This window comes from Stenella coeruleoalba (genome assembly GCF_951394435.1).
Source record: "Stenella coeruleoalba genome assembly, chromosome: 1".
Lineage (NCBI taxonomy): Eukaryota > Metazoa > Chordata > Mammalia > Artiodactyla > Delphinidae > Stenella > Stenella coeruleoalba.
The window spans coordinates 44,760,670-44,788,562 of record NC_137169.1 but is presented as its reverse complement, the minus strand read 5'-3'; the positions used below and the strand labels follow the sequence as shown (position 1 = coordinate 44,788,562).

General features: G+C 38.1%; 1 protein-coding gene across 2 annotated transcripts in view; it reads left to right on the top strand.

Moving 5' to 3' along the window:
• The first annotated feature begins 7,036 nt into the window (after window positions 1-7,036).
• NDC1 (NDC1 transmembrane nucleoporin) overlaps window positions 7,037-27,893 on the top strand; it is a 48,385-nt gene continuing 27,528 nt past the window's right edge. The window contains exons 1-10 of one of the 2 annotated variants that reach the window (XM_079915631.1): window positions 7,037-7,475; window positions 8,957-9,077; window positions 11,651-11,752; window positions 14,624-14,798; window positions 15,943-16,081; window positions 19,262-19,370; window positions 21,295-21,346; window positions 23,108-23,132; window positions 24,273-24,365; window positions 25,902-25,983. In XM_079915631.1, coding sequence (XP_079771757.1) covers window positions 7,113-7,475; window positions 8,957-9,077; window positions 11,651-11,752; window positions 14,624-14,798; window positions 15,943-16,081; window positions 19,262-19,370; window positions 21,295-21,346; window positions 23,108-23,132; window positions 24,273-24,365; window positions 25,902-25,983 — 1,261 coding nt within the window. In that variant the 5' untranslated portion in view covers window positions 7,037-7,112. Of the gene's footprint in view, window positions 7,476-8,956; window positions 9,078-11,650; window positions 11,753-14,623; window positions 14,799-15,942; window positions 16,082-19,261; window positions 19,371-21,294; window positions 21,347-23,107; window positions 23,244-24,272; window positions 24,366-25,901; window positions 25,984-27,893 lie in introns of both variants that reach the window. The other variant, XM_079915630.1, reaches the window with a different exon arrangement.

Genomic DNA, 27,893 nt, shown 5'->3' with positions numbered 1-27,893 from the left:
TTATGTGCTCTTAAAATAAATATACAGTATAACTAACAAAATAGAAAGAGAATGGGGAGAACATTTATAAGAGGCAGACAAAGCTTGCTGATTGCCTTATAGTTATTAACCAAAATATTTCTTCCAACCCGGGGCTGGAGAAGAAGGGGAGGAGGAAGAAGTTACTAGATAATGTCAATATTGTTCATAAGAGGAAAAAATAGACAATAGTTGCCTTCCCCAAATAGAGGGGATTAAAGATGTAACACAGAGGAATGATTAGAACAAAAGTACAAACTTTTGTAAATATTAAAACCAAAAAATGAGTGAGCAAGCAAATAAACAGACCACAGAGTGAAAAATTATTTATATAAAAGAGTTGAGGGCTTCCCTGGTGGCGCAGTGGTTGAGAGTCCGCCTGCCGATGGAGGGGACACGGGTTTGTGCCCCGGTCCGGGAAGATCCCACATGCCGCGGAGCGGCTGCGCCCGTGAGCCATGGCCGCTGAGCCTGCGCGTCTGGAGCCTGTGCTCCGCAACGGGAGAGGCCACAACAGTGAGAGGCCCGCATACCGCAAAAAAAAAAAAAAAAAAAAAAAGAGTAGAAATTTTCACATAGATGTGGGTGTGAATCCCTGCTTCACTTTACCTCTGTCTGCTTGGCTTCCTCTGTAAAAGTCTATATGTATGTATGTAGACTTAAGTGCCTGGGAGCACATCTTATTTATATGTGTGTGTCTATATATATATATATATAGACACACACACACACACACATAATATATATAATTGATCTTGAAGGGCAAGTGTGAGAATTAAATTTATGTAATATGATTTTCAGTACCCAGTATATAATAAGGGTTCAACCAAAGCAAGATCTGTAGCCTTTTCAGCAAGGGAGGGGCAAAGCTAGGACTTGAAAGTAGGATTGTCCGGCTATGAAGTTTGCTCTTTCTCTACTGTGCTACTCAAGGCAGCACGTATCCACTGAATGGTGGAATTACAGGATTTTTCAGAAGGAGAGATTCCATGCTTCATGGAAGACATGGCATGCAAAGACATAGAGTCCAGCTTAAGTAGAGGCATGAAAGAGAAAACAAGATGTGTTGGTGAGGAGGTGAGGGGTCTGTAAGAGATCAGTTTTAGTGTCTTAGACCTGTCCTCATCCTTTTTCCAAGGACAACTTGTAAACGAAAAACTGATAGTCAGTTCTACCAGGTGTATTAGTTGAGAGTATGGTTTAGGAGAATGAGTGTCTAAAGATAGGAAGGTCCTGACAGCAGCGACTCTGCTCTGATGTACACCCCCAGGGCCCAGCACAGTGCGTGGCCTACATTCAACCTATACTCATTGCTGAGTAAATGCTGGTGGGGTGAATTAATAAGGTAATACCTAAAAGATGAACCAAGTTTTTCAAGGAGTTTTCAAGCCCTCATCAGGTAACTGTATTTATCTACTCACTATTTGTATCATTTGGGGTAGGTTAGATTATTCTACAGTAATAAACAACTCCAAAATTTCAGCAGTTTAAAACAAAAAGTTTCATTTCTTGCTCATGTTACAAGTTCATCACAGATTCGCGGGGAAACTCTGTTCTTCGTAGTCACTCAGGCCCTTGGGTTGTTGGAATGAGCACCATCTCATATGTTGTTGGTCACTGTGCCAGAGGAAAAGAGAGCTCTGGAGGGTCTCTCAGTGGCAATTAAATCTTCCACCTGTAAGTGACACGTGTCACATCTGCTTACAATTCATTGGCCAGAAGTGTCACATGGCCATACCTAACTTTAAAGAAGGCCATGAAGTGCAATCCTATTATATGCCTAGAAAACAAGAGCCCTGAAATGCTTGGTGAACAGTATTAATGACCATCACATTATCTGAAGGTGGGTAATGGGGCTCCATTTAGATAGGTAGATAGAAAGAAAGGACAGTGTACACTAGTATCCCCCCTTTTTACAGTTGAGAACACTTGTGCACTAAGAGGTTGTTACTTGCTCACACTAACCTGCTATTAGCAGGGAGCTAGGATTCAAATCTGCATCTGCCTGACTCTAAAACCTTTACCTGCCTTTGATCCTGCCTTTGATCCTGCCTCTTCCTCATATACTAAGTAGCCTCACCTTCACCCATGGATTTCATTTTACTGTCTCTGTGTCACTGGCAGAAGGTTAAATCAGACTTTGCAAACAACCCAGGCCAGTTTAAAAGGAAGAAAAAGTCATTTCTGAAGCCTGGATTATATACTTTGTTTGTACTGTGTGGATTTTCCCTCAAGGTTCTCCCTCTCTCTTCATTGCACTTTCCTTTGAAATATAATCCACCAAACAGCCATCAAGAGGTAAAGCCTGGCTCCAGAGAGTGGGTATCAAAGGAAGGAGGAGGAGTTTGAGCCTCATTTTCAATTTGCTAAACCTTTCAAATTCTTCCCCAAGGCTTCAGTTTGGTAAAGGAAAAATAGTAATGACTTATGTTTATCCTGGGGAATATGTGTTTTCCATGCCCCCTTAGGAAATGTCATCAATGTGTTTTGAATTTATTTTTTGCTTGATTCATCAAAATATTGTTGCACAAGAGACTTTGGATGTCCAAAGAGCTGTCTTTTAAAATAAATGTCTTTTATTTCGCCTCTGGAAACAGCTAATCACATTTTATCAAGAGTCAGCAGCCTTCTTTCTTCAAAGGACTGAATTTAACACTAAAAGGGTTACAGATGGGGAGAAAGAGGGGTCATGTGCGACAACCACCCCCTAACATTAACAGGCTATAAGATGCCCAGGACTATACAGTGTGAAGGTTTTGAAATGAAAACTTTAGGAAAATGATGGCTCACTTAAAAATATTAGGAAAATTTGGGCAAAAAGTAATTCCCATATTCCTTACCTCGTTGGGAGGGAGTGGTGGTTAAAAATGAGAGCCCAGATTCCTCAGGGACTCCCATTATTCATATGTTAGATCATCTTTGCCTATCTTCTTTATTTATTGCTTTTTAAAAATCCTTTTTGTTTCTTTCTTGTTTCATTTTTGTTTGAAAAATGTTCTTCCCTTTTATATGGCATTAATCTTCTGTTTCTTTGCTCTTGAGTTCCTCCTAGTTCAACCTTCATTTCTATAGTGATTTTTCCTATATTTCTATTTTTATATTCCTATATATCTATTTATATAGATACTCTTTCTTTTTTACAGGTATTCATAATATTTTATTTTCAGTAAGACTAGACTCGTAAGGTATTCATTTTTTCATACGTGATTTTGGTATGTGTATTTACTTTTTCTTTCATCTATCTCTTCAATAAACAAAATTGGCTTTGCTTATTGTCTCTATTATGGGTCTGTTTCTATTTTCTTTCTTTATTTCTTTTTTTTAACATCTTTATTGGAGTATAATTGCTTTACAATGGTGTGTTAGTTTCTGTTTTATAATGAAGTGAATCAGTTATACATATACATATATCCCCATATCTCCTCCCTCTTGTATCTCCCTCCCACCCTCCCTATCCCACCCCTCTAGGTGGTCACAAAGCACTGAGCTGATCTCCCTGTGCTATGCGGCTGCTTCCCACTAGCTATCTATTTTACATTTGGTAGCGTATATATGTCCATGCCACTCTCTCACTTCATCCCAGCTTACCCTTCCCCCTCCCTGTGTCCTCAAGTCCATTCTCTACAACTGCATCTTTATTCCTGTCCTGCCCCTAAGTTCTTCAGAACCTTTTTTTTTTTTTTTTAGATTCCATATATATGTGTTAGCATACGGTATTTGTTTTTCTCTTTCTGACTTACTTCACTCTGTATGACAGACTCTAGGTCCATCCACCTCACTACAAATAACTCAATTTTGTTTCTTTTTATGGCTGAGTAATATTCCATTGTATATATGTGCCACATCTTCTTTATCCATTCATCTGTCAATGGACACTTAGGTTGCTTCCATGTCCTGGCTATTATAAATAGAGCTGCAATGAACATTGTGGTACATGACTCTTTTTGAATTATGGTTTTCTCAGGGTATATGCCCAGTAGTGGGATTGCTGGGTTGTATGGTAGTTCTATTTTTAGTTTTTTAAGGAACCTCCATACTGTTCTCCATAGTGGCTGTATCAATTTACATTCCCACCGACAGTGCAAGAGGGTGCCCTTTTCTCCACACCCTCTCCAGCATTTATTGTTTGTAGATTTTTTGATGATGGCCATTCTGACCAGTGTGAGGTGATACCTCATTGTAGTTTTGAGTTGCATTTCTCTGATGATTAGTGATGTTGAGCACCCTTTCATGTGTTTGTTATATAGATATTCTATTGCTATATATTTCCTATATTTCTATTCCTATATATCTGTTTCTTTCTGGTGTTCTATATCATAATCCTGAGTTTTTCTAGTACTAATTAGTGTTGTTCTTTCATCTTTTGTATCATTTTCTTAATTAATTTTATTCCATTTTGGAGGATTAGGTTATAGTTTCATCTATTTAGTGCATGTGTCTTTCTAGTATGCTTTTGGTGTCCATAGGGATGCTTTTAAATCTTCTTTTCATATAAGTCAAGAAAGATAAAGTGACTTTCCCAAGATCAAATAGCTACTAAGTGGCAGAGCAGGTATTCACACACATGTTTATCTGACTCCAAAGCCTGTTAATCTTCTTACTAATTATATTTATCATATATTGAAAATCTACTGTGTGGCAGACAATTTACAACAAAATCTAATTTAATACAGCATCTTGCAACATCTTTTTATTATTGATGAAGAAACCAAAGCTTGGAGAGCAACTGCAGATGTTGTGGGCACTTGTGGTGGTTTCAACAGCTCTAGGGTACTAGCTCCTTAGTTCCTGCTCAACAGAAATGGTGTGGTTTTAACAGCAGTAATGGAGCTACCTCAGCAGCTGAGCACTGCATGTGGGCCGATGAGCTCTAATGCAGAGGGAGTAGCATCTTTCTGATATTTGGGTAATAATTCCTTTCTTCCTTTTGCTACTACAACCCTGTTCTTTCTCCCCATGTTCTTTTAGCCCTTCCAATACTTTTGTTATCAATTCTTTGAATTAAATCCCCCTTTGATTTAAATAACAAAGTTTGTTTTCCTGAATCAGACACTATCTGATGCATTTACTTGTTTCCATTCATTATTTTGTTCATTTAACAAACGTTTATTGACTACCTACTAATGTTATGGGTATTTTGGAAACAATGATTAACAAGATAGACAAAGTCCCTGCCCTCATGAAGCTTGTAGACTAGTGGGAAGAAAGATAATAACTAAGGAGTTACACAATATGATTTCAGATTGTAGTAAGTGCTGTAAAAATAGAAGTCGGTTAAACAATAAATAATTGTCTCTCTTGTATAAATTAAGTCAGAAGGTAAAGGCAGGTAGCCCAAAATAGTATGATTGCTCCAAGTAATCAAGTCTCCTTTTAGCTCAGTACCTAATTTGCCTAGAGTGTGACCCTCTTACTGTGGTTCAATATGGCAGGCAACACATCCAAGTTCCATGCAGCTGGATGGAGGAAGGGATTAAGAAAGGGGCAAAGACCACGAGCTAGCTCTCTTTTAAGGGGAGGTTTCTGGGAAGCTACCATGCAATACTTTGATTATATTTTACTGCCCTGAACTCAGCCACCTGGCTCCACTTAGCTGCAAGAGAATCTAAGAAATGTAGCCACATGCCCAGTTAAACGTGGGAGGGGGGGGTGGTCTACTACTAAGAAAGAAGGGGAGAATAGACACTGGTGTAGACAACTACTAGTCTTTACCAAAGGAACTAAACAAAGGAATATGACTGCAAGTAACCTGAGGTCTGTTTATGGACACTCATTTAGAATGATTCTTCTTTTTTTTCATTATTTTATTTTTAATTAATTTATTATTATTATTTTTAAACTTTTGGCTGCTTTGGGTCTTTGCTGCTGCACGTGGGCTTTCTCTAGTTGTGGTGAGAAGGGTCTAATCTTCATTGCAGTGTGCGGGTTTCTCATTGCGGTGGCTTCTCTTGTTGCAGAGCACGGGCTCTAGGCACGTGGGCTTCAGTAGTTGTGGCTTATGGGTTCAGTAGTTGTGGCTCACGGGTTCTGGAGCACAGGCTCCATAGTTGTGGCGCACAGGCTTAGTTGCTCAGCGGCATGTGGGATCTTCCTGGACCAGGGCTCAAACCCGTGTGCCTTGCATTGGCAGGCGGATTCTCAACCACTGCGCCACCAGGGAAGTCCCTAGAATGATTCTTTATAATCTCTCTCCACCACCAAATAGAAGGTTTCTTCATGGCAGAGACTTGATCTACCTTTCTATTTCCAGTTTGTCCTGCAATACTTCAGACTTGATTGATATTATCATGTTTTTGGAAGTGAATATGATATACAACCTTAAAACAACTCAAGAAACCACTTTTAGCAAACATTGCAGAGCAATATGTGTGATCTCAATTACTCTCACCAGACTATGAGTTTCTTCAGTCAGTAAATCACTGAATCTGTCTTTCTAGAGTACTGAATATTGTCTGTGGTATGTAACTGGGTGTTAAAATGTGTTAGCAATATGCCTCTGGGGATCTCACTGAGGCCTAATGCAATCAGAGAAGGATTCATTAAGTGGGACTTAGGCTGGTGAAAAGCCTTTTTTTCTCACTGGCAGGAAATTAATGACAATATTTGTATAGCATTTTAGTACATCTTTACAACATCATCCGATGCCATCTTTATTTTTATCCTTATTGTATAGATGAAGAAACGGAGGCTCAGGGAGGGTCAAGATATTCCACTTAGCAAGTGGCAGAGCTGGAGCTAGAAATCAGATCTTAGGAAACCAAATGCACCTCTAGGGAAAGAGAGTTTTTCATTTCAGTAAAATTAGTACCTTTGTGGAGAGGGCCACAGCATCCTTTGATTTCACTTTCAGGAGGTCGATAAAGTAAGATCGGAAGGAATAAAGGCAAATCATTTTACCAGGTCTTTCTAATTATAGAATTCTGATAATCAGCACTGTGACTAGAAGCTGCTTTATAAAAGACTACGATTCCCAGCATGGCACAAAGGACCGCTGGGAAGACTTCTACTCCCAGCATGCTGTACTTTGGAACTCCCAGTCCCAGAATGCAACGCTCCTCCTTACTCAGAGGGCCGTAAAGACTACAGTTCCCAGCATGGAGCGCCGCCCCCAGTTTCTGGCGCCCCGCCGGACCCTGCTTCGGAGAGACGTTTTGGACTCCAGAAGGCGGGGTCTGGAGTCCCAGCCCTCTTTGAGGGACGTGTCTGCGGGGCGGTTCTGGCCTGTTGGGCCCGTCCAGACGAAACCTCGAAGGAATGGGTTGGGGCCTGGGCCAGGCTTCGCCCAGGCAGCGTCTGAGACAGCCCCAATGGGGCCCTCGGGGGGCCTTCCTCCCTTTGAACTGCGGTGGCGGGTGGGCTCACTGTATCCTGTACCTTTCAGAGTAGGGGCCGCCATCACCATGGCCACTGCTGCGAGCCTGCCTTGCGCCGGCGGACCGCGGGACATCCTGTGGCGCGTGAGTGCTGCGCGCGCTGTGGCAGGCGCTCGGCAGCTGCGGGGGTCGGGCTGGGCGTGCGGGCGCTGGTCGCGCGTGCGCGCTGGACGGGGGCGGGGCTGGCTCGAGTGTGGTGTGGGGAGCGCGTGGGGAGGGGGCGACCCGAGCGACTTATTTCAGGGTTGTGGGGGGGCGTCCTGAGTGCAAGCTGGTTACAGAGGGGACGGGCGTGCTAGGGAAAGTTGGTTACAAGTTGTGTGTGTGCGGGGCGCCCTGAGTGCAAACTTGTTACGGCGTGAGAGAGGGGTCCTGAGTGGAAGCTGGTCATGGTGGGAAGGATGTCCTGCATGGGAGTTGGCAGAGAATGGGGAAGAGTTGTATGCAACTCTGCTATGTGCACAATTAATAAGTTGTTGATTACTTGGGATAAGAAGCAGGGAGGAATATCCGGAATCGGAAAGAATGTGGTATGACCTTAGCAGAAGCTGGTCTTGGGGACTAGGTGAGCAGGACAGGTATCTTGTCAAATTAGAGGAATGTGTGCACTGTGGGCCCGAGAAGAGGAGTTACTTCCTTGTTGAAGTCCAATCAACAGTTCTGCCTCCATTCTGTGGAGGGCACAGAGATATAGGAGTAAGATTCCTTTTAGGACAGTGCTTCTACCCCAGCGGCACTGCCATCTACTTTGTATCCCAAGTTACTGAGTCTTACCTGTTCTTTACCACCTGTATTATCAGTCATCGATGTCCTGTAGATTGTATGTCAGAAACGTGGCTGCAGTTTTGTTTTTTTTTAACTTGCTCTTTGCCACTGCCTTCCTTCAGACACTGACTATAATCTTTGGCTTGGGCAATTGGGCTGGACTGCCTCCTGTTTGTCTCCTGTTTGTGTCTTGTCCCCTCTGATCCATCTTCATTATAGCCACCTTACAGACACAAGGGTGTTTTACCTTCCAAAATATAAATCTGATCGTCACTTTTGTGCTTAAAATGCCTCAGTATCTCTTCTTGTATTCAAGCAGTAAATCTTGTGCCTCATGTGGTAGGCACTGGTGAGTCAGACATGAATACAATGCAGTAGTTGCCCAGTAAGGAGCTCATGTCTAATAAACACAATTACAATATACTGTTGGTTCCTGGAAAATGAATACGCTTTCAGATATTGACATATCAAACCTAGAGAGACAAGTATAAGTTGCTGTAAAGTACAGTTGTAAACTAATTGAAACCTCCCTCACCCCTCAAAGTGTGATATTTAATGTGACATCTGACTCTGGACTAAAACAAGCATCAGTTCACTGTTATTACAAGTTTCTGGAGTGATGTGTAGTGTTACTAATAGTAGTAACCATTAGAGTTTATCTATAGCTGCATGGACTGTGATCTGGGCGTAAATATTAGTGATCAACATCCTGTATGAAAAGATAGGATTTGCATAACTGAAATAACTGAAATAGTTTAACTGACTTCATGATTGAGGGATTTTTGTTTGTTTAATTATAGGTTTTGGGCTGGAGGATAGTTACAAGTATTGTCTGGTCAGTGCTGCTTCTGCCCATCTGTACCACAGTATTTGTCATCTTCAGCAGCATTGATTTATTTCATCCTATACAGTGGCTGTCTGGTAAGTGATACTCAGTTTGGGGAAAACAAATTTACAGGACCCACTTCTCAACATAAAAATCGCATTATGTTTTAAATAATTTATTTTAATTGCTGTATTGACAATGACGAAACATTCACTTTGAGGTATTCTTAAGGCATTCCCTTCCTAACATAGGCCTCTTCACTATATAATAAGATTAGTAGACACATCAGAGACTGTGTAGTATTATCACATGAACAGAAAGATCATTAGAAGACCACATAAATAAGAACCTAATTTTGTTTATTTGTCTCTTCTATTTGGCAGCTTTATTGAGGTTGTCTTTTTAAGAAGTGAACTATTCCTTTTATATATTTAAAAATTGTAGGTAGAAAATATGACATACCTTTTTAAAAAGTCTGTCTAAAATTAAGAATACTTTGGGACTTCCCTGGGGGTGCAGTGGTTAAGAATCCGCCTGCCAGTGCAGGGAGCACAGGTTCGATCCCTGGTGCAGGAAGATCCCACATGCCACGGGGCAACTACCCATGTGCCACAACTACTGAGCCGTGTTCTTAGAGCCTGTGGTCTGCAACAAAGAGAAGCCACCGCAATGAGAAGCCCGCACACCGCTACGAAAGAGTAGCCCCTGCGCGCCGCAACTAGAGAAAGCTCCTGGGCAGCAGTGAAGACCCAGTGCAGCCAAAAATAAATAAATAAATAAATTTTAAAAAAAGAATGATACCCTGGAATCTGATACATGAAATATATTTTAAAAAATTTCTATATTGTGGTTGATAAAAAAGATGAGGAGAGAAAAGGAGGAAAGACTAAGGAAAATAGAGTTAAACTGAAAGTTTGATGAGGAGGAAAGGATTGGAGCAGGCTAATGTTTCTCCACATCCTTGTAGATAAAGTTAATAAATTCATTAAACTAAACTATTTTATGTTAATAATAGCTACCAATTATTGCTGCCTACTGTGTGCCAGGCACCAGGCTAAGTACCTTATGTATAATACTTCTTATCCTTCCTACAACCTTGTATAATAATGACATAGTATCCCTACTGAAATGAGGGAACTGAGACTCAGGTTATAAGTCTGTGCAGAGACACAGCTAGTGAATAACTGAACTAGGATTTGAATATTGGTCTCTGACTTCAAACCTATGTTTTTCCACTCTGCCACACTAGAATTAAAAAAATAAAAAGAGAGAAATGTTCCCAGAGTAGGTTTTGAAGTCTTTAAAGTCTTGCCTAAGGCCTAGAAGCACAAATACTCTTGAAATTCTTTTTTTCCCTCCCTCTCAGAAACAGTAACAATAAATTTCTTTTGCTTTGAAAAGTGGGGAGTATGTTGTTAATTTAATTTTTCTGAAGAAATGCCAGTTTTCAAAGTTAAAAGCTTTACCTTGTGACCTTTGGAGAGATATTGCTGCTAAAGAATTAAAGTCATTTTAAGTTTTTTGTTGAAACGTATCAATCACTTCTTGGGTGAGTCTCACAGGTCAAATGAAATTAAGCCATAAGCCAGCACAAGAATGGCAAGTATTTCTGTAACCACCTTGCTGCGTCTGCATCACTCATGAGCTGGGCTGTCTAGTGGCAACCTCAGAATATTTCAATATTGTAATCTAGAGCCATTACCAATTGTTCAGTATTGGCACTTGAGATAAACACTTTCTGCCATTTCATGGCCCAAGGGTATCCTAGTATCACTTTCTCTTCAGATTGGATTTGATTTATGCCATTTTTCTCATCAAATATTACTTGTATTCTTCAACTTTTGCTTCACAAAGTCTTTACAGAGAAACTGTAGTCCTTCCTTCCTTATTTCCAGTCACATGAGTCAGTTCTTTCACTCTTTTAGCTCAGTGTAATGCTTGAGGAGTTTAATTGTGGATACTGAATAAATATTTTTCCATAATTTTGGTCACTGAATTAAAATTTTAAAAATAATTGGTTTCATTATTAAGTCTTAGTCTATTCAACAAACATATGTTCTTATTTTTATATCTCTTGTTCATGTTTTTAGGCATGATATATACGTATTTTAAACTTTACCACATTTTTAAAATGGAATATTGATTGTTGAACTACTCTAAAATGTGACTGTATTAGTATTTCATAGGGACATCATGATTTTTTTTTAATTCGGCTCATTTGGATGATTTATGGATTATGCTATTTCTAGAAATGTTACTTTTTTCTAGCTGTAGGGACTAATTGCATTAATTAAGAAGAGATCTGAAAAATATTATTTACATTTTAAAAAGAAACTTTGTTGGTATATTACTAAATGTGATACTTCTCTGTTTCACGTGATAAAATGTTTGCATATGGTATTATTTTGTCTGATGTTAGCATCTGGGTCATCTAAAAGAAATTCTAGTATAATTTTTAAGGACCTGGAACTTGGTCCAAATAGCTCGTGCTGTATGTAGTTCTTGAGTTGATGTCCTATAGGACCCATCAGCAGTGTATGAGTAAATTTTTAAATAAAAGATAACTTTTAAAATTATAGTTGTGGTTCAAGCCCCTTTTCTATTGCAGTATACTAAACATGACTATATAACTGAATGAACTTACTAATTCATCTCTCTTGTGTTTTAGATTCTTTCAGTGATCTGTATAGTTCCTATATAATCTTTTACCTTCTGCTGCTGTCAGTGGTAATAGTAATAATAAGTATTTTCAACGTGGAGTTCTATACAGGTGAGTTTGCAAATATTAACCGTCTTTAAAATACCTGAATTTATTTTACTAAGGGCAGACTCAATGCATTTTGTATGTGGATGTGTACATTAGAGGCTGTATTTTATGTCAAAGTTTAAAAAATGTATACAGAATTATTATATATGCTTTGAATGTCTTACCATAAAATTTATTTGACCAATACATTCTCTGTTTTAAAAAAAATAATTAGAACTCTAATATTGGAAGATTAGAACTCTAACATTGGATGATTCCAATTATATATATGAGGTATCTAGAGTAGTCAAATTGATAGAGACACAAAGTAGAATGGTGCTTGCCAGGGGCTGGAGGGAGAAGGGAATGGGCAATTGTTTAATGGGCATAGAGTTAATGGGTACAGGGGAGGATGGAAAAGTCTGGAGATGGATGGTGGTGATTGTTGCACAACAATGTGAGTGTACTTATGCCAGGAAACTATACACTTAAAAATGGTTAAGAGACTTCCCTGGTGGCCGAACTTCCAATGTAGGGGACATGGGTTCAATTCCTGGTCGAGGAACTAAGATCTCACGTGCCCCGCGCAGCACGGCAAAAAAAAAAAAGGTTAAAATGGTACTTTTTTTTAATGTGTACTTTATGACATACAAAAATTTAGACATTTTAATAATTCACAGCTGGTGTTAAAGTTATAATTCAGCAGATATATTATAAAAATAACTCCTTTATAGAGTAAGAGATCAAGACCAGATGATTTCTAAGGTCCTTTTCAAATATTGAAGTCTATAATTCTGTGGTTTTCCAACAAAATTTAAAATATCATATGTTTTGCCTTTGGAGAATCACCTGTTAGATTTCAGAGCTTTTTACTTTTTCTCAATTTCTCTCCTTGCTCTTCCTGCCGTTTCAGATTCCTTAAATCTGTCTTGAGGTAAAATGAGAAGCTTTTTCTTTTTCTTTTTTTAACATTTTTATTGGAGTATAATTGGTTTACAATGGTGTGTTAGTTTCTGCTTTATAACAAAGTGAATCAGTTATACATATACACATGTTCCCATATCTCTTCCCTCTTGCATTTCCCTCCCTCCCACCCTCCCTATCCCACCCCTCTAGGTGGTCACAAAGCATCGAGCTGATCTCCCTGTGCTATGCGGCTGCTTCCCACTAGCTATCTATTTTACGTTTGGTAGTGTATATATGTCCATGCCACTCTCTCGCTTTGTCACAGCTCACCCTTCCCCCTCCCCATATCCTCAAGTCCATTCTCTAGTAGGTCTGTGTCTTTATTCCCGTCTTACCCCTAGGTTCTTCATGACATTTTTTTTTTGAGAAGCTTCTTCTGATACTTCTTTTTTTCACTATAACATCATTCTTCTTTTTAGCTCTTTAGTACTTCCTTGTTAGATACGGTATAAAATTTCACATTGCTCTCTGGATTTTATAGTACACCCTTTTCCTTTGCTTTTCTAATCCCTCACTACTGGCTAATGGATCCCTTTTGCTATTCACGCCATCTACAGAACCCCTTGGTTTACAGCATGTGTTTTTTCACACTGTCCCATGTACCTGGGTAATCTAGATTTAGATGCCAGACAAGGGCTCTCGAGCTAGTCATTCTTTTTTTTTTTTGGCCTCGCCATGCGGCATGCAGGATCTTAGTTCCCCGACCAGAGATTGAACCTGTGCCCCCTGCATTGGAAGCGAGGAGTCTTAACCACTGAATCACCAGGGAAATCCCCGTCTAGTCATTCTTAAAGCCTGACTAGTCACTTTGGCTCATTCCTTCAACATTCCTTATGTATTACTTTATGCCATGCATTGTGTGGGGATAAGAGATGTATGGTCCCAGTTTTCCCCAGGGGATCACAATTAATGCTGAGAAAGACAGTAATACATGGATAGTATGGACGTATATAGAAGCACCATTTACCCAGCATGGGGAGCTTCCTGGAGGAGGTGATGCTTGAACCAAACCTTAAAGAATGAGCTGTATTAAGTAGGCACAGAAGAAAAATGATGTTTTAGGGAAAAGGCGTATCATATAAAAAGACTTAATGACATGAGAAGGTTTGGTATGTTCAGAGTATGAGTCAGAATGTAAGTCAGTTACACAGTCAGTAGGCCTTGTGGGCATTTCTGGTGGGGAGGGGAAGGTGATAGCAGCCTCTTCCCCAAATTGTAAAGCACCTAAGCCCTCTCCCTTTATACTTAATTTTGTACTTCCCCACAATCTCTTTCCTTGGTATGTATCAAAAGGAGAATGTGTACAAAGATAGGCCAGGGAACCCTGTGCCAACTGTTTTCAAAAGTCAGCACCCCTCACCTCCCACCCACACTTGCTTCCCCCAGCTCACTTCTGAAAACCTTTTAGGATTATCAGAGCGGTATTAGAAATTCCCATGCAAGCATTTATTTTAGTATTCAGTGTTATCATTATTTACCTGGTTTGTGGTTTATTTTTCACAGATGGACTATATATTGACAATTTAAAATGCTGAAGTAAGGATAACTTGCTGGAGGGCAAGCACTGTCTTAAAATTATTATTGTTTATTCCTTTATGGCAGTGAAGGGAGTGCCAGGGTAGGCACTATTTGAGCTATCAGGAAATCTTAATTAAAAAGAATTGAAAAATGTTAATCATACTGTACTTAGGTTTCACCTCTCTAGATCCTTTGGTTTTTCTTTTTCTTTGTGCATCTGTTTGTATTCAGTCTTTTTTCAAATTATTTTAACTAAGAATTTTTAACTTGGTATTTTTCTGTACTATACAGTGACTCTGGGTTTCTTCCTGCCCTTTGGTGTATTTGTGCAAAGGTGAGAGGGAATAGTTTAAGTCCTCTAATTTCATATGCTGCAGATTATAAAGCCACAGTCACGTGTTTTGTTTGCAGTTGTGCCTTCCATTCCTTGCTCGAGACTGGCACTGATAGGGAAGATCATTCATCCTCAGCAGCTCATGCACTCCTTTATTCATGCTGCAATGGGAATGACGATGGCTTGGTGTGCTGCGGTGATAACCAAGGGTCAATACAGTTTTCTTGTGGTTCCCTGCACTGTTACTGAGAGGTAATATTACATATATTTTTTCTAAGGGTGCTTGTTTAGTTACTAAGCCCAAAGTGACCTATATACATTAATAGTTTATGGACGTTCTTTACTTTCTGGACTTCAGTAAAAAGTGCTTTTTTATGTACATCGAATGTTTTTGATGTTTTATGTTTGTTGAATTCAACAGTTTTTTTAAACCATTTATTTTGTACAAGGTACTATGCTAAATGCTGTTGGATTTGTTAGAATGATTCACACATGGACTGTAAGCTCCTTGAGAGTTGAGAACAGTAGGGGATTTAAGACCTGGACGCAAATAGATATAATAGGAGAGAAATAGGAATGTATGAGAAATAGTATTTAGTAGGAAGAAAGTGAAATGTGCAGATAAAAACATCTGGGGCTTCAGAAGGCAGGGAGGAATCCACACATGGCTTCATGGAGGAGGTGGTATTTCGGTTGGGGTTTGAAGGAAGGACAGTATGAGAAGAATGAAGAAAAAAATTTTTAATAATTAAAAATACCTTCTTCAGTAGAGTACTTTTATAATTTTAAAACTTATACAGTTCTTGACCAGATGGCATTGATATAAATTTCAAGTTTATATTCTGACTTTAAAAGTCAAAAAAGTAATCTTAAGTTCTCTGTTATCCAGTGACTTTAAGACAGTATTCATGATTGCTACTGAATACTTGATCTCCTTTTGTCCCCCAGTTACATTATATAAGGCAAGTTTTTTTCCTAATGCAATAAATTTTCTTTAGTGAAAAGGGTCCCCCTGAGGGATTGCCTAGTTATAAGAGCAGCACAGAGAGAAGCCCAAAGTTACAGCATCTCTATCAGGTTATAGCCTTTATTTAGAATTCTTCAGTCCAGATGCAATTTACCAACTCATAAGCACCATTGCTTACTGTCACAGGGGACTTTCTTACCCTTACCAGATTTCTGGAGGAGCAGAGCTAGAGCATTAACTAAAGGTCAAGTTCTCATGCATCAGGGAAAAGGGTTTTGTTAATCTTTTGCCCACACTTAACCCCTTTGTTAGAATTTGGGGCATTTCTTAAGTAATTAAGTCAAAGCTTTGCCTTCAGTAAATAATAAGCCTAAAGTAGTAATATGTGTCCCTGACTGTTGAATTAATAACCTAACTTTTCCCCTTCAGCTTAGATAGCCCTGCTGCACAAACCTGCTTAAATGAGTATCACCTTTTTTTTCTGCTGGCTGGAGCATTTATGGGCTATAGCTATAGCCTCCTGTATTTTATTAACAACATGAACTATCTTCCATTTCCCATCATACAGGTAAGCTATGATTTGAGCATTACTTTATGTCAGAATTTGGCAGAGTTAAAATTGCCTTGGTGTTTGTATATATAACTGGCATCATCTGATTAATTCAAGATTTGATCAGCAAAACTTAGGACTGAGATCCTCAAAATGCCATTTGGAGAGTAGATCTTTGTCTTCATGAGACTTCAGTGTCTGTTTGAGAGCTGCAGTTGCCCTTCCTGCTGCCACTCTCAGAATACCTCTTTGCTCCACTCTTCCCCTCCCTGCTAGGTAGTGGCAGTTGCTGTGACCTAGCAGGGCTGGGGGAGGGTGATGATGACATTCATGCAAAGTACCTCTGTGCAGCTGCCAGCTTCTTTTTGAACCTAAGAAGCTCATAAGCTTGAGAATGTACAACTAAGTATAGAATATGTCAGTTACTATCTCAAATCCTTTTCAGAACAAGGCTTGATGTGCATAAATAAAACAGTTTTGACTGGTTTGAGTGGGATAGGTTTTAAAAATTCTACTAGTTAGGTAGGAGCTGACTCTTCCTCTGGCAGGAGAGAGAAAGTTCGGTTGAGATTTTCCCGGTGCCATCAAGGCTTTCCCCAGCCTGTTGCTGCTATTCCTGACTGTGCTATTATTCGCTTCATTCCTGCTGTAGGGCATGCTGAGTACGGGGCTTTGGAGCAAAACTGTTAGAACCAGCCCCTTCCCACTAGGACACAGTCCGGTAGGGAGGGAGGGTATGTAAATAAATGATGTTCCACAAGAGTGTAAGTGTGAGAGCGTGACGGATTAGGATTCTCCTGGCTTAACTAAAATTTTCACATGCCTGTTGCATCCCTGAGAACAATCTGATGAAAATACACCTACTGCAAGGAGACAGTGCTCACAGGATCTGGTCCTTATCTGGATCTGGCCCTTATCTCCCTGCAGTCTGTGAGTGTATGAACAAAGAGTCCTATTTACAAATTCTTCACATCTTGTGAAGGTGAATTAAAGCAGAGTGTCAGCTTTGCCACCTCAGAATTTCAAAAGGAGAAACCCCCCCAAAATCCTGTATAGAAATATCCATGGTGAATCAGCTTTGATCCAAACATAGTTAAGAATATAGGAAATGAAGAAAAAAAATTAGAGAAAAATGAGATTACCCCCAAATATCTTGCTCCTCTACGGACTTGTGTTGAAAGTAACCACCTATTTAACATCACGGATGTGTAAGAGTGAACAAGGGGAGTCCAGGATTGACAGTACTGATAAATTATTGTTTCTACCATGTACTGTTACATTTGTAAAATTTGACTACTAAATTTTTTGTAATAGCTTTTGATAAAATCTTAGATTCATTCTTGTGTATTCTTCCAGACCCTTTACTGTACATTTATATATATAGTAGCTATAATACTACATAGTTTGTGGGGTGGGGTTTTCATAAATAGTTTTATATTGTACATATTATTCAGTAACTACTTTTTTCATATAACAGTATGAAAAATTAGATGTTTTTAAAAATCTAGTAATTTTAACCATTTACCATTAGTCCATTAGGGTTTTTTTCTATAAACTTGCCTATGCTACAAAACCCAGTTCTATTGCCCTTATTAAATTCTTAATGACAGACTGATAGGGAAAAGCAGAACGTTGGCATGGAGTAGGGGACAAAGAAATGGATTAATGCCAAGACAGGCTTGGCAAGTTATACGCCAACAAGACTATTTGAAAGTATTAAATGAGATAAGATTTATAGAGCCTGGCACATAGTAAATATTTGAATAGGTACAGGGTAGCTCATAGCCAAATCACAGAAGAACCCAACAGAGAATTGAAAAACACTTCAGCTTGGGAGCAAGAAGAGGGTTTATTAGCTGTTCTCTGCGTATCTACTGAAATGTCTTCCTGCTTCCTTAGCCTCTCTGGACCCTTGAGAGTGATGATGGAGGTGAGAGCTGCAGTAGGAATAGTTTAGGGACTGTGCCTTTTTATTAGGGCGTTGAGGTGAGATGGTGGTAGCACCCAGTAACTGCATCGAATAGTGCAATTCCATATCTTAGAGTTTGAAAATATCTGAATAAATCAGGATACTTCAAGCTGTATGGTTAGTGATCAAGCATTCATTTCACCTGGGCTGCTTTTTGTAAGATGCTGTGGGAATCTGCAGACGTGGTATGAAGACATAACCTCTACCTAAGGACTATAATTCTTTGCTGTCCTTTAGCTTCTGAAATCCTTAGAGAAGGATCAGCCTTAATATAAACACAAAAGAAGACCAGAATTTGGGAAGTCCATCTTTGGTTCATTGGGTTTCCTTAGATTCTTTCCAATAATTTAAAAATTATTTTTTCCATTGGCATTTTTAGGGCCGACAACCCTTGTTTCACAAGAAGTGTAATTTTTTCAGGAAAAACATTTCGTATTTTTTCACATTTGATTCTTTTCTCTTAGATTGTTAGCATAGGAAGGTACCCACTAAGGAGCTGTTTAGCTGGTTCAGCCTTCTTATCTCACAGATAATTAGATAGGAGACGAGGCTGACTTAACGTTATACAGAAAGAGGAAGCACAGAACTCAGGTCTCCCAATTCTTAGTCTCGTGTCTTCCTCACTACCTCCTATTTTTCTGTAAAGAGCATGTGAAAAATTTTAGTGTAAAGGCAGCATACATTATCTTTAAGGTTGCAGACTCTGAAGCCAGCCTGCCTGCATTAAAATCGCAGATTTTTCTTGTGCTAGCTGTAACGCTGGTTAAGTTACTTACCCTCTCTGTGCCTTGGTTTTCTCATCTGTAAGATGGGGATAATAAAAGAACCTCCTTCATGGGGTTGTTGTGAGTGTTAAATGGATTAATGCATTTAAAGTGCTTGGAACACTACCTGGTATGTGATAAGCATCCAAAGAATGTTAGCTGCTATTGTTGTAACTATTATTATGTTTTTTGTACTTACTCCATCTCTGTGGTTCTTACTATAAGTATAGATTGATATTGTTAATTTTCTCATTTCTGATCTCATATCAATGAGATGTTGTATAATGTAAATATTAAATACTTTAACATCTGAAATGGATGATTTTTTTACCTCTGGAATAAACTTTGTCTTTTTATGCAGTGATTATGTTTTTGTGCGGACCGTTATAGTTATGTGCTTGCTTTGGAATAAAAAAGAACCTTTGTTTGAATGTCATTTGATTCTGGTTTTCTTTTCTTCCACAGCAATACAAGTTCTTGCGCTTCAGGAGGTCTCTGCCTTTGCTAGTTAAGCATAGTTGTGTGGAATCGCTGTTCCTGCTTAGAAATTTCTGCATTGTGTATTATTTTCTTGGTAAGAATTTCTGCTTTTTGATACAGTATATGTATTAGCTCACAGCTCAGAAAATATCAGAGTCATTCTTCATTGTATTTATATATTTCCTACAATTGTAGGTATGTGATTAGCCCAGCTGATTGCTTGTTTCGATTAAGTGTTTAGATTTAGATTCAAACGTTCAAAGACTAGTTAAGAGAGGATATTGTTACAGAAAATGTGGTATATACATACAATGGAATAATAGTCAACCTTAAAAAAGAAGGAAAGCCTGTCACATGCTACAACATGGATGAACCTTAAAGACATTATACTAAGTGAAATAAGCCAGGCGCAAAATGACAAATACTACATGATTCCACTTATACGAGGTGTCTAAAATAGTCAAGGGACTTCCCTGGTGGTCCAGTGGGTAAGACTCCAGACTCCCAATGCAGGGGGCCCAGGTTCGATCCTAGTTGGGGAACTAGATCCCACATGCATGCCACAACTGTAAGCCTGCGTGCTGCAACGAAGATCCTGTGTGCCACAACTAAGACATGGCGCAGTCAAAATAAATAAATAAATAAATATTTAAAAATATATAAATAAATAAAGTAGTCAAACTCTTAGAAATAGAAAGTAGAATAGTGGTTGCCAGGGGCTGGAGGGAGGGGAGAAGGGGGAGTTGTTCAATGGACATGGAGTTTCAGTTTTGCAAGGTGAAAAAGTTCTGGAGAGCTGTTGTATGACAAGGTGCCATACAGTGTATATACACTTAAAAGTGGTCAAGATGGTAAATTTTATAATGTATTTTTTACCACATAAAAAGATATATCCTTTAAAAAAAAAGAAAATATTGTATATCATTTAGTCATTACTCTATAAATAACATATTCCTTTTTATAACTTTTTGTAACTTGCTAACTAATACAACAGAAATACCCTGTTGCTAAGGGGACATTGTAGAATTTATTAACATGAATTTTAAGCACAAAGATGCAGCTTATTTAATATAATGAACAGTACAAATTGAATGGAAACCTTAATCTCAATAGCAACATATATTAATATAAACAAAATCCAGCATTCTAAAATACTGTTTTCAGACTATAACATTTTCTGGTTCTACTTTTTTCTGTGGAATAATTTTACAAAATTGTTCTATTTGTGCATAGGCCATTCTGTTGTCTACTTTAAAAAATTTTTAGTTTATATAATGCATTTTTCTACGTAGCTTTTATAATTGTCATTTTAATGTTAACACTTTGTTGTTTTTTATTAACCTACTGCAATCAGCCTGGATGTTCCCCTGTTGTTGTATCAATACATTTGGGCTGACGTAGCAGCTGTGTCAACATATCCATGCCAACTATTTCTTCTTTAATTCCAGTTATGTTTCATTCAGATTTCCAGTGTTACCACTTTTCATTTCTTTGTTGCACTTTGGTCTTTTTGGCCAGTTTCCTCTTTCAGTTTTTCGTTTTGGTAAAATGTCATGGAGATTTATCATGGCAGATAAGGAGGCAACACAACTACATGCTTTGCTGTCTGTGCCAGAACTGAATAACAGAAGTGAGTGACTAATCACTAACAGACTTTGAAAGAAAGGATGTCCATCTGTTATCTATATACTGATTTGTGTACTACTGAAAAGCTAGAATTGCTATATTCAGTTATGCACAGCTAAGGCTACAGTAACTGAAATTTGAATTGTGTTGTTGCAGGCTGGTGTTACTAAACCACAGTAACTGAAATATGTACATGTTGGACGTGTGCAAAGCAAGGACTGCCTGTATTTAGAAATTACTCTCTTTTTCTGCCCATTCCTAATCAAAGTCTAGCATTTTGACTGAGGTCTTGGTGTCTACTTGGTCATCTCATCTACCTCATGTTCCAAAGCATGATTAAGATTTGTTTCATTAACTTTTTATGATTATAGCATGGTGTTTTTTCATTTCAGGCCACATTCCCAAAGCTTGGATTAGCACTGCTATGGACCTTCAGTTAGATGAGTAAGTGATCCTGAAAAGTCTAATTTTAATGCTTTTAATTCTCTCCATCCTTTTAGATGTTTGCTACTTTCCAGATGTTTTATTTAGATTTAGCCTTTAAATTTTTAAAAAAATTGCATTCATTTTTGAATACACATAGTTCACATAATTTAAAATTCCAATGGTATATAAAAGGGTATATGGTGAATCTGTTGGCCTCTGTCTCTAGTCACCCAGTTCCTTTCCCCAAAAATAAGCAATGATAATTCCTTTTTTGTTAGATACAGCTTTTATATAAGTGGATTTCTTGAGTTGCATGGGCATGCCTCTCTTTTGTTTTTCTCCTCAATAATCATTCTTTGCTATGTTGTGGTAGGTGAGCACCATACTATGGTTTTACTCTAATTTTACCTGTGAGGAAACCAGATTTGAGTCAGGTCACGTGACCAGTTGAAGGTCATAAGTAGCAATGGAGTGACAGCATTGGGGTTTATTGTTCTAGTTATTCCTTATGCACTTTGCACATAGGCAAAGCTTTAATCTTTATTTAGCAAATAAATGTAAACTTCTCTATTAGTATTTGTTCTTCTAATTATTGGTTATTCCACTGTGATACTTTTGTATGATCTTAACTATTATCACTTTTGAGGAGTGGGAATATCGACATTAATGGATGTTTGAGGTATTATGGTTTCTCCAGTGTAGATGTCAAAAAATTCCTGACTTTTAAAAGTTGCTCGGTAAAATTTAGTTTTGTCTTCTGCTTAATCACTATATATGAAACCAAACGTGTGGGTCATTTATTATGTTAGCCCAGGTTTTATACTTGGTCAAATGGAAAGAAAAAAATAATAATGGTATTGATAGAAATTTAATATAATACTTTTTTCCTCCTTTCACCTAAAAAATGTTTTGTTTGTATGGCAGTGCCTGATATTCTGGACTTAATGTATGCCAGGCCCTCAGTGATGCTTATTTAAAAGCAGAAAAAAAACTTTGTCATCCCCACCGCCACCCCAACCCCAAGGAAGGTCAAGTACTACGCTGGGCACTCCTAACATAAACTGTTTTAAATCTCATAAAAGCCCTAAGAGGTAGAATGAAGAGATTATGCCACCATATGGATGAGGAAACTGAGGGTAGGTTAGGTCAAGTGATTAACAAAATCACAACATTTACAAATAGCAGAGTCAGAGGTTCTAGTCCTGTTTTCACAATTGCTAAGTATGATTGTAGGATTATAATGACTTTGCAAATTGAGCTCTTCAAGGTTTTGGTAACATTGCCTGCATTCCCTTTATTTAGCATTCTAACAGAGTTTCTTAACTTATTTTAAAAGTAAAGTTTGTTATTTTTAGATAGTACTTTGTGTTCTTAACTACTATGAAACTGTTTATACATATACAGATAGAGCTGAAATCTGGTCCAGGAGAGGTGCTAGTCATGCTGAATGGTTTTTAAGTATCAAGCTACAAAACAACAATAATAAAATTTTACCCAGTCTCTAGGGGAGACTTCTTCCATTATAGAAAGTGACAGTGAAGATTTGGAATGCAAGAAACTAAGAGCTAGTTTAGGTCTGCTCTTCCCTTAAGGCTCCCTTGTGTACTTTGTAAGAAGGTATTAGTGAAAGAACTGTACAGGGTACAAAAGGAGAGGAATCTATCACCATTATTATTTAGAAATAGGATTTGTTTGTTTCTCAGTGTAGGGCCTCATGTCTCTTAAATGCTTAGATTGTATTTTTCCTACAGGATTAAATAGTAATTTCTGCTTTCACAGGCAGTTTCATAGACCTCTTGACACTGTGAGTGGCCTCTTGAATCTCTCATTACTTTACCATGTCTGGCTCTGTGGTGTCTTTGTCCTGATGACTTGGTACATCTCGTGGATCCTCTTCAAAATCTATGCCACAGAGGTTAGTATTGAGTTTTTTGTCAGTACTTTTCTGTTTTGGAGTGCAGAGGTTTATTTTTAGTAGAGCACTGATCAGCATGTTGTTGTGCCCAAAGCCATTTTGAGAAGTTGGGTTTTGGTTTTTCTTCTGAGATTTCATAAGGCATGTATCTTTTATAACCATCATTTATTTGTATTTTTTTCTGAGGAACAGTGTTAGTGTTCTTAATGTTTGAAAACTAAACTGAATGAACTGTTAGTGGTACTTACTATGTTTTATCTATAGTGTAATTCTCATCTGAAAGTTTCTATTTCTCTACTGAGCATATACTAGATTGGCCTGAATTTTAAATTAATTTTACATGCTATTGATATAGATACTGTTGATCAGTATTAAAATATTTAAATATAAGGAAGGCAATAAAATACTTCTTTTTTTTTTTTTTTTTTTTTTGCGGTACGCGGACCTCTCACTGTTGTGACCTCTCCCGTTGCGGAGCACAGGCTCAGCGGCCATGGCTCACAGGCCCCGCCGCTCCGCGGCACGTGGGATCTTCCCAGACCGGGGCACGAACCCGTGTCCCCTGCATCGGCAGGCGGACTCTCAACCACTGCGCCACCAGGGAAGCCCAAAATACTTGTTCTTTGAAGGAACTTTTAAAAATTTATATTGAAGAAATGATTTTAAATGAGTAGGAATTGCATTGTCTTCATCATCCAAATGTTTGTCTTAGAAAATGAGTGTTTCTGTTTTATTTTACCATCTCTGTAGGTTTGTACCCTCCAGTGACTTCAGAGAATTTTTTCTTAAATTTGTTTCTATTATTGGAAGTCAGAGATCTAGTAAAATTGGGAAAGTTACATGTTAGAAGGTAGTGTATTTGGGTACATGTAATTTCAATGCAATCTGTTTTTGCGAGGAACACTAAAGATGTTAGTTTGGTTGTATTGTCTCCTTTATAATAAATTTCAAATAGTGCTAATTTACTGAATGTAATTAAGTCATGAAAATAATCATTCCATAGTCTTTATATTTGATTATATTTGATAGGCTCGTCTGTTCCCTGTTCAACCACCATTTTCAGAAGAGTCAGATGAATGCCTCCCGAAAGTTTTAAACAGCAATCCTCCCCTCATCATAAAGGTAGCGGAACTATGCATTTTGTGTCTTTACACAGTCATCTCTAACTTACCTTATGGGATAGACTTAATATTTGCATAATTAAGTATTTCGATATATTTTTTGAGGGCCTAGAATATTCTAATACTGTAAAAAGTATTGTAAAAATCACCTACATGCTACATTAAATGCTGTTTACTTTTTCAGTTTTCATTCCAAGTGACTAAGATGCAAGTATATATTGTAACGTATGTGTATAAGCTAGACTAATTCTGTATTTAGGAGAGATATAAAAATATTTCAAGCATGAAATATAATATACAACCATATACGTTAGCTTTTCACAAATTCTTCATGGTAGCAAAACAAAACACTGATTTTTTTTTTTTTTAATAATTGGTTTAAGGTATATTTTCACTTATATAGAATTGTTGGCTGTTATGATCAAAGGAAGTACTTGATAGTGTGTACATATTCAATGAACTCTCTTAAAATTTGAATAATGATAATCTAAAACAAATTTTAATCAAAAGAGTCTAAAGAAGTTGCAGTACGTTTATAAATCAACCTAAGTGAGAATAAATTGTTTTGATTTAAGTTTCATTTTGAAATTTTAAAAGTAGAACTACAATATATATGATCTTGTTAAGAGGTCATAGTACTTAAAAAAGAATTAAAATAGAACCTAGAGTTTGGATTACACTCTAGAAAAGTTGTAAACTAATAAGAAAATGACCCACTAAGGTTCTGATTACCTTTAAATATCAATTATGACTAATTTATTAGATAAACAAAAATATCAGTTACTCATTTGGTTATTTAAAAGATCTTTATTTACTGGGCAGATGTTAGTCACTGCTAGTTGCTTAGGGTGTAATGATGAATAAGACAAAGCACAGCCTAATGGAAAAGGCAGATACACAAAATAATGAAAATTTACTGTGGTAAGTGCAGTGGGAACCACTTACTCTGCTTGGGACCAAAGCAGGAAACCTTCGCAGAAGGGATGGTATCTTGAATGATGAGTGAAGTGGTTTGCCAGGGAACAAAATGAGGATTTTGAGTAAAAAAGTACAGCATATGTTGTGTCTCTACTGTGTGCCTGGGCACTGCTTTTGGACGTGGCAGCGAGCAAAACATTATCCCTGCCTCACAGTTTAGTGGGTGGAACCCGGTGAGACAAGTAAGCAGGCAGTTACAATAAATTATGATAAGTACCATGGTTGAGAGCTGTGTGAGTATATGTTTTTGCCAGGGAGGCCAGGGAAGTTCCAGTAGGAAGTGGTGTTTTAAGTTTCCCACTATAAGGTGGGAAGGAACACAGAGAGTTCCGTAGTTCCTCGGTAGCTGGAGCCCACAGTGACTAGGGTAGCCTACAGAGGGTAGAGGCAAGAAGGTTCTGGAAGTCTAGAAAGGAAGGTTATGGTTCTGAAAAGTATTTCCTTCATGAAAAATTTCAACTGATTTCCCCTTAGGTATGTAGTATTGAGCCCCATTCATAAATAAGATTTTATATAGAGGTTAAAAAAATTAAATAGTGTGTATTTTTTTCCCTTTCAGTATTTGGCCTTGCAGGACCTGATGTTGCTTTCTCAATATTCTCCTTCACGAAGACAAGAAGTTTTTAGCCTTAGCCAGCCAGGTATTGCTAAAAATAATAGACCTAATAGGAACTGAGTATGTGTGTGCAGAAAGTGTTCCACTTAAAGTTTGGTGAGCTCGATATACTTATTAAAATATCACACATCATTAAATATCACACATATTTAATAATACTTCCATTAAATGAAGTATTGATTTAAACATTGTACAACTGTTTGCATTGCTGTGGTTAGAAATTATATTTCCAGGAAAAGTATATTTAAATTTTTATATTATTTCCTTCTGTCCTCTCATTCCCTTCACCTGAAGAAATTATGAGGTAGGCTGACAGTTTTAGAGCAGAAAAGTACAGTTTAAGAATCCTAGAAGTTTTAATGCTATAAGGGGTCTTAAAAATCAGATGGTTTAATCCTTATGGAGGACCTAAGTCTGAGAGAGATTAAAATGGCTTAATAAAGTTAATGTCAGAGTTGGAATAAGAAATTCTGTCATTTGACTCTTAAGTGTAGAGCTCCCCCTTCCTGCCATGCAACTTTGCCTTCCTTTTTAAAAAAAGAAGTGAAAAGAAACTATCAATAGACTTGATGGTGATAGGCCCAAGGACACTCTTGGCAACTCTGAAACACTTCATTGTTACTTGCCGAGCTCCTCCAGACTGCAGCTGGGCCAGTAGTGCTCTGCCTTATTCCTAGAGGGAAAGCCTTCCAGCCCAGCACCAGTGGGGACAGAACCTGGGTAGCTTTACATCTCTGTAATAAGCTCTTCATTATTTTGCCAAACTCGCCAATTCCCACATTATAAAATAAACCTATAGTTTACATATTACATATTACATGGAAATACATGGAAATAAAATCCAGTTATATAAAAATATAGATGATTGGAGCCACTCTCCTTTTGGTAGTATGAAAAATCCAGTGCTGATGCTGTGGAAAATTAACTGTAGCAATACTTTTCTAGCAGACTGAGGTTTACTTAAGAATTCTCTATACACTAAATGTTTTCACAAGATATTCAAGTAAACCGTACCAGGATGGCATGTTCTCTGCCAGAGAACATATTATTAAAATGTAACTGGTCATAGAAATAGAGATGAGATTTGTGGTTACCAGAGGCAAGGGGTGGGGGCAGGGGAACTAGATGAGGGCAGTCAAAAGGTACAAACTCCCAGTTATAAGATAAGTAAGTACTAAGGATGTAATGTACAACATGATAAATATAATTAACACTGCTGTATGTTATATATGAAAATTGTTAAGAGAGTAAATCCTACGGGTTCTCATCACAGGGAAAATTTTTTTTTCTATTTCTTTAATTTTGTATCTATAAGAGTTGATGGATGTTCACTAAACTTAGTGTGATAACCATTTCATGATGTATGTAAGTCAAATCATTATGCTGTATACTTTAAGCCTAATACAGTGCTGTATGTCAATTATATCTGAAAACTGGAAGAAAAAAAAATGTAACTGGACCATTACATAGTTCCTTACTGGTCCTGTGATACAGCGGTAAAAAACGTCCTGGGGGGCTTTCCTGGTGGCTCAGTGGTTAAGAACCTGCCTGCCAATGCAGGGAACACAGGTTCGAGCCCTGGTCCGGGAAGATCCCACATGCCATGGACAGCTAAGCCCGTGCACCACAACTACTGAGCTGGCACTCTAGAACCCGCGAGCCACAACTACTCAAGCTGCGCACCTAGAGCCCGTGCTCTGCAGCAAGAGAAGCCACTGCAATGAGAAGCGCACGCACCTCAACGAAGAGTAGCCCCTGCTCACTGCAACTAGAGAAAGCCCATGTGCAGCAACAAAGACCCAACGCAGCCAAAAATAAATAAATAAAGAAATTTAAAAAAAAATAATTTAGGAAAAAAAATGTCCTGGGGCCTATTGATGGAGTATTTTGTTTGTTTTCAGGTTAAGTGGTATTCCTCTTAAGTTGTAAATGGGA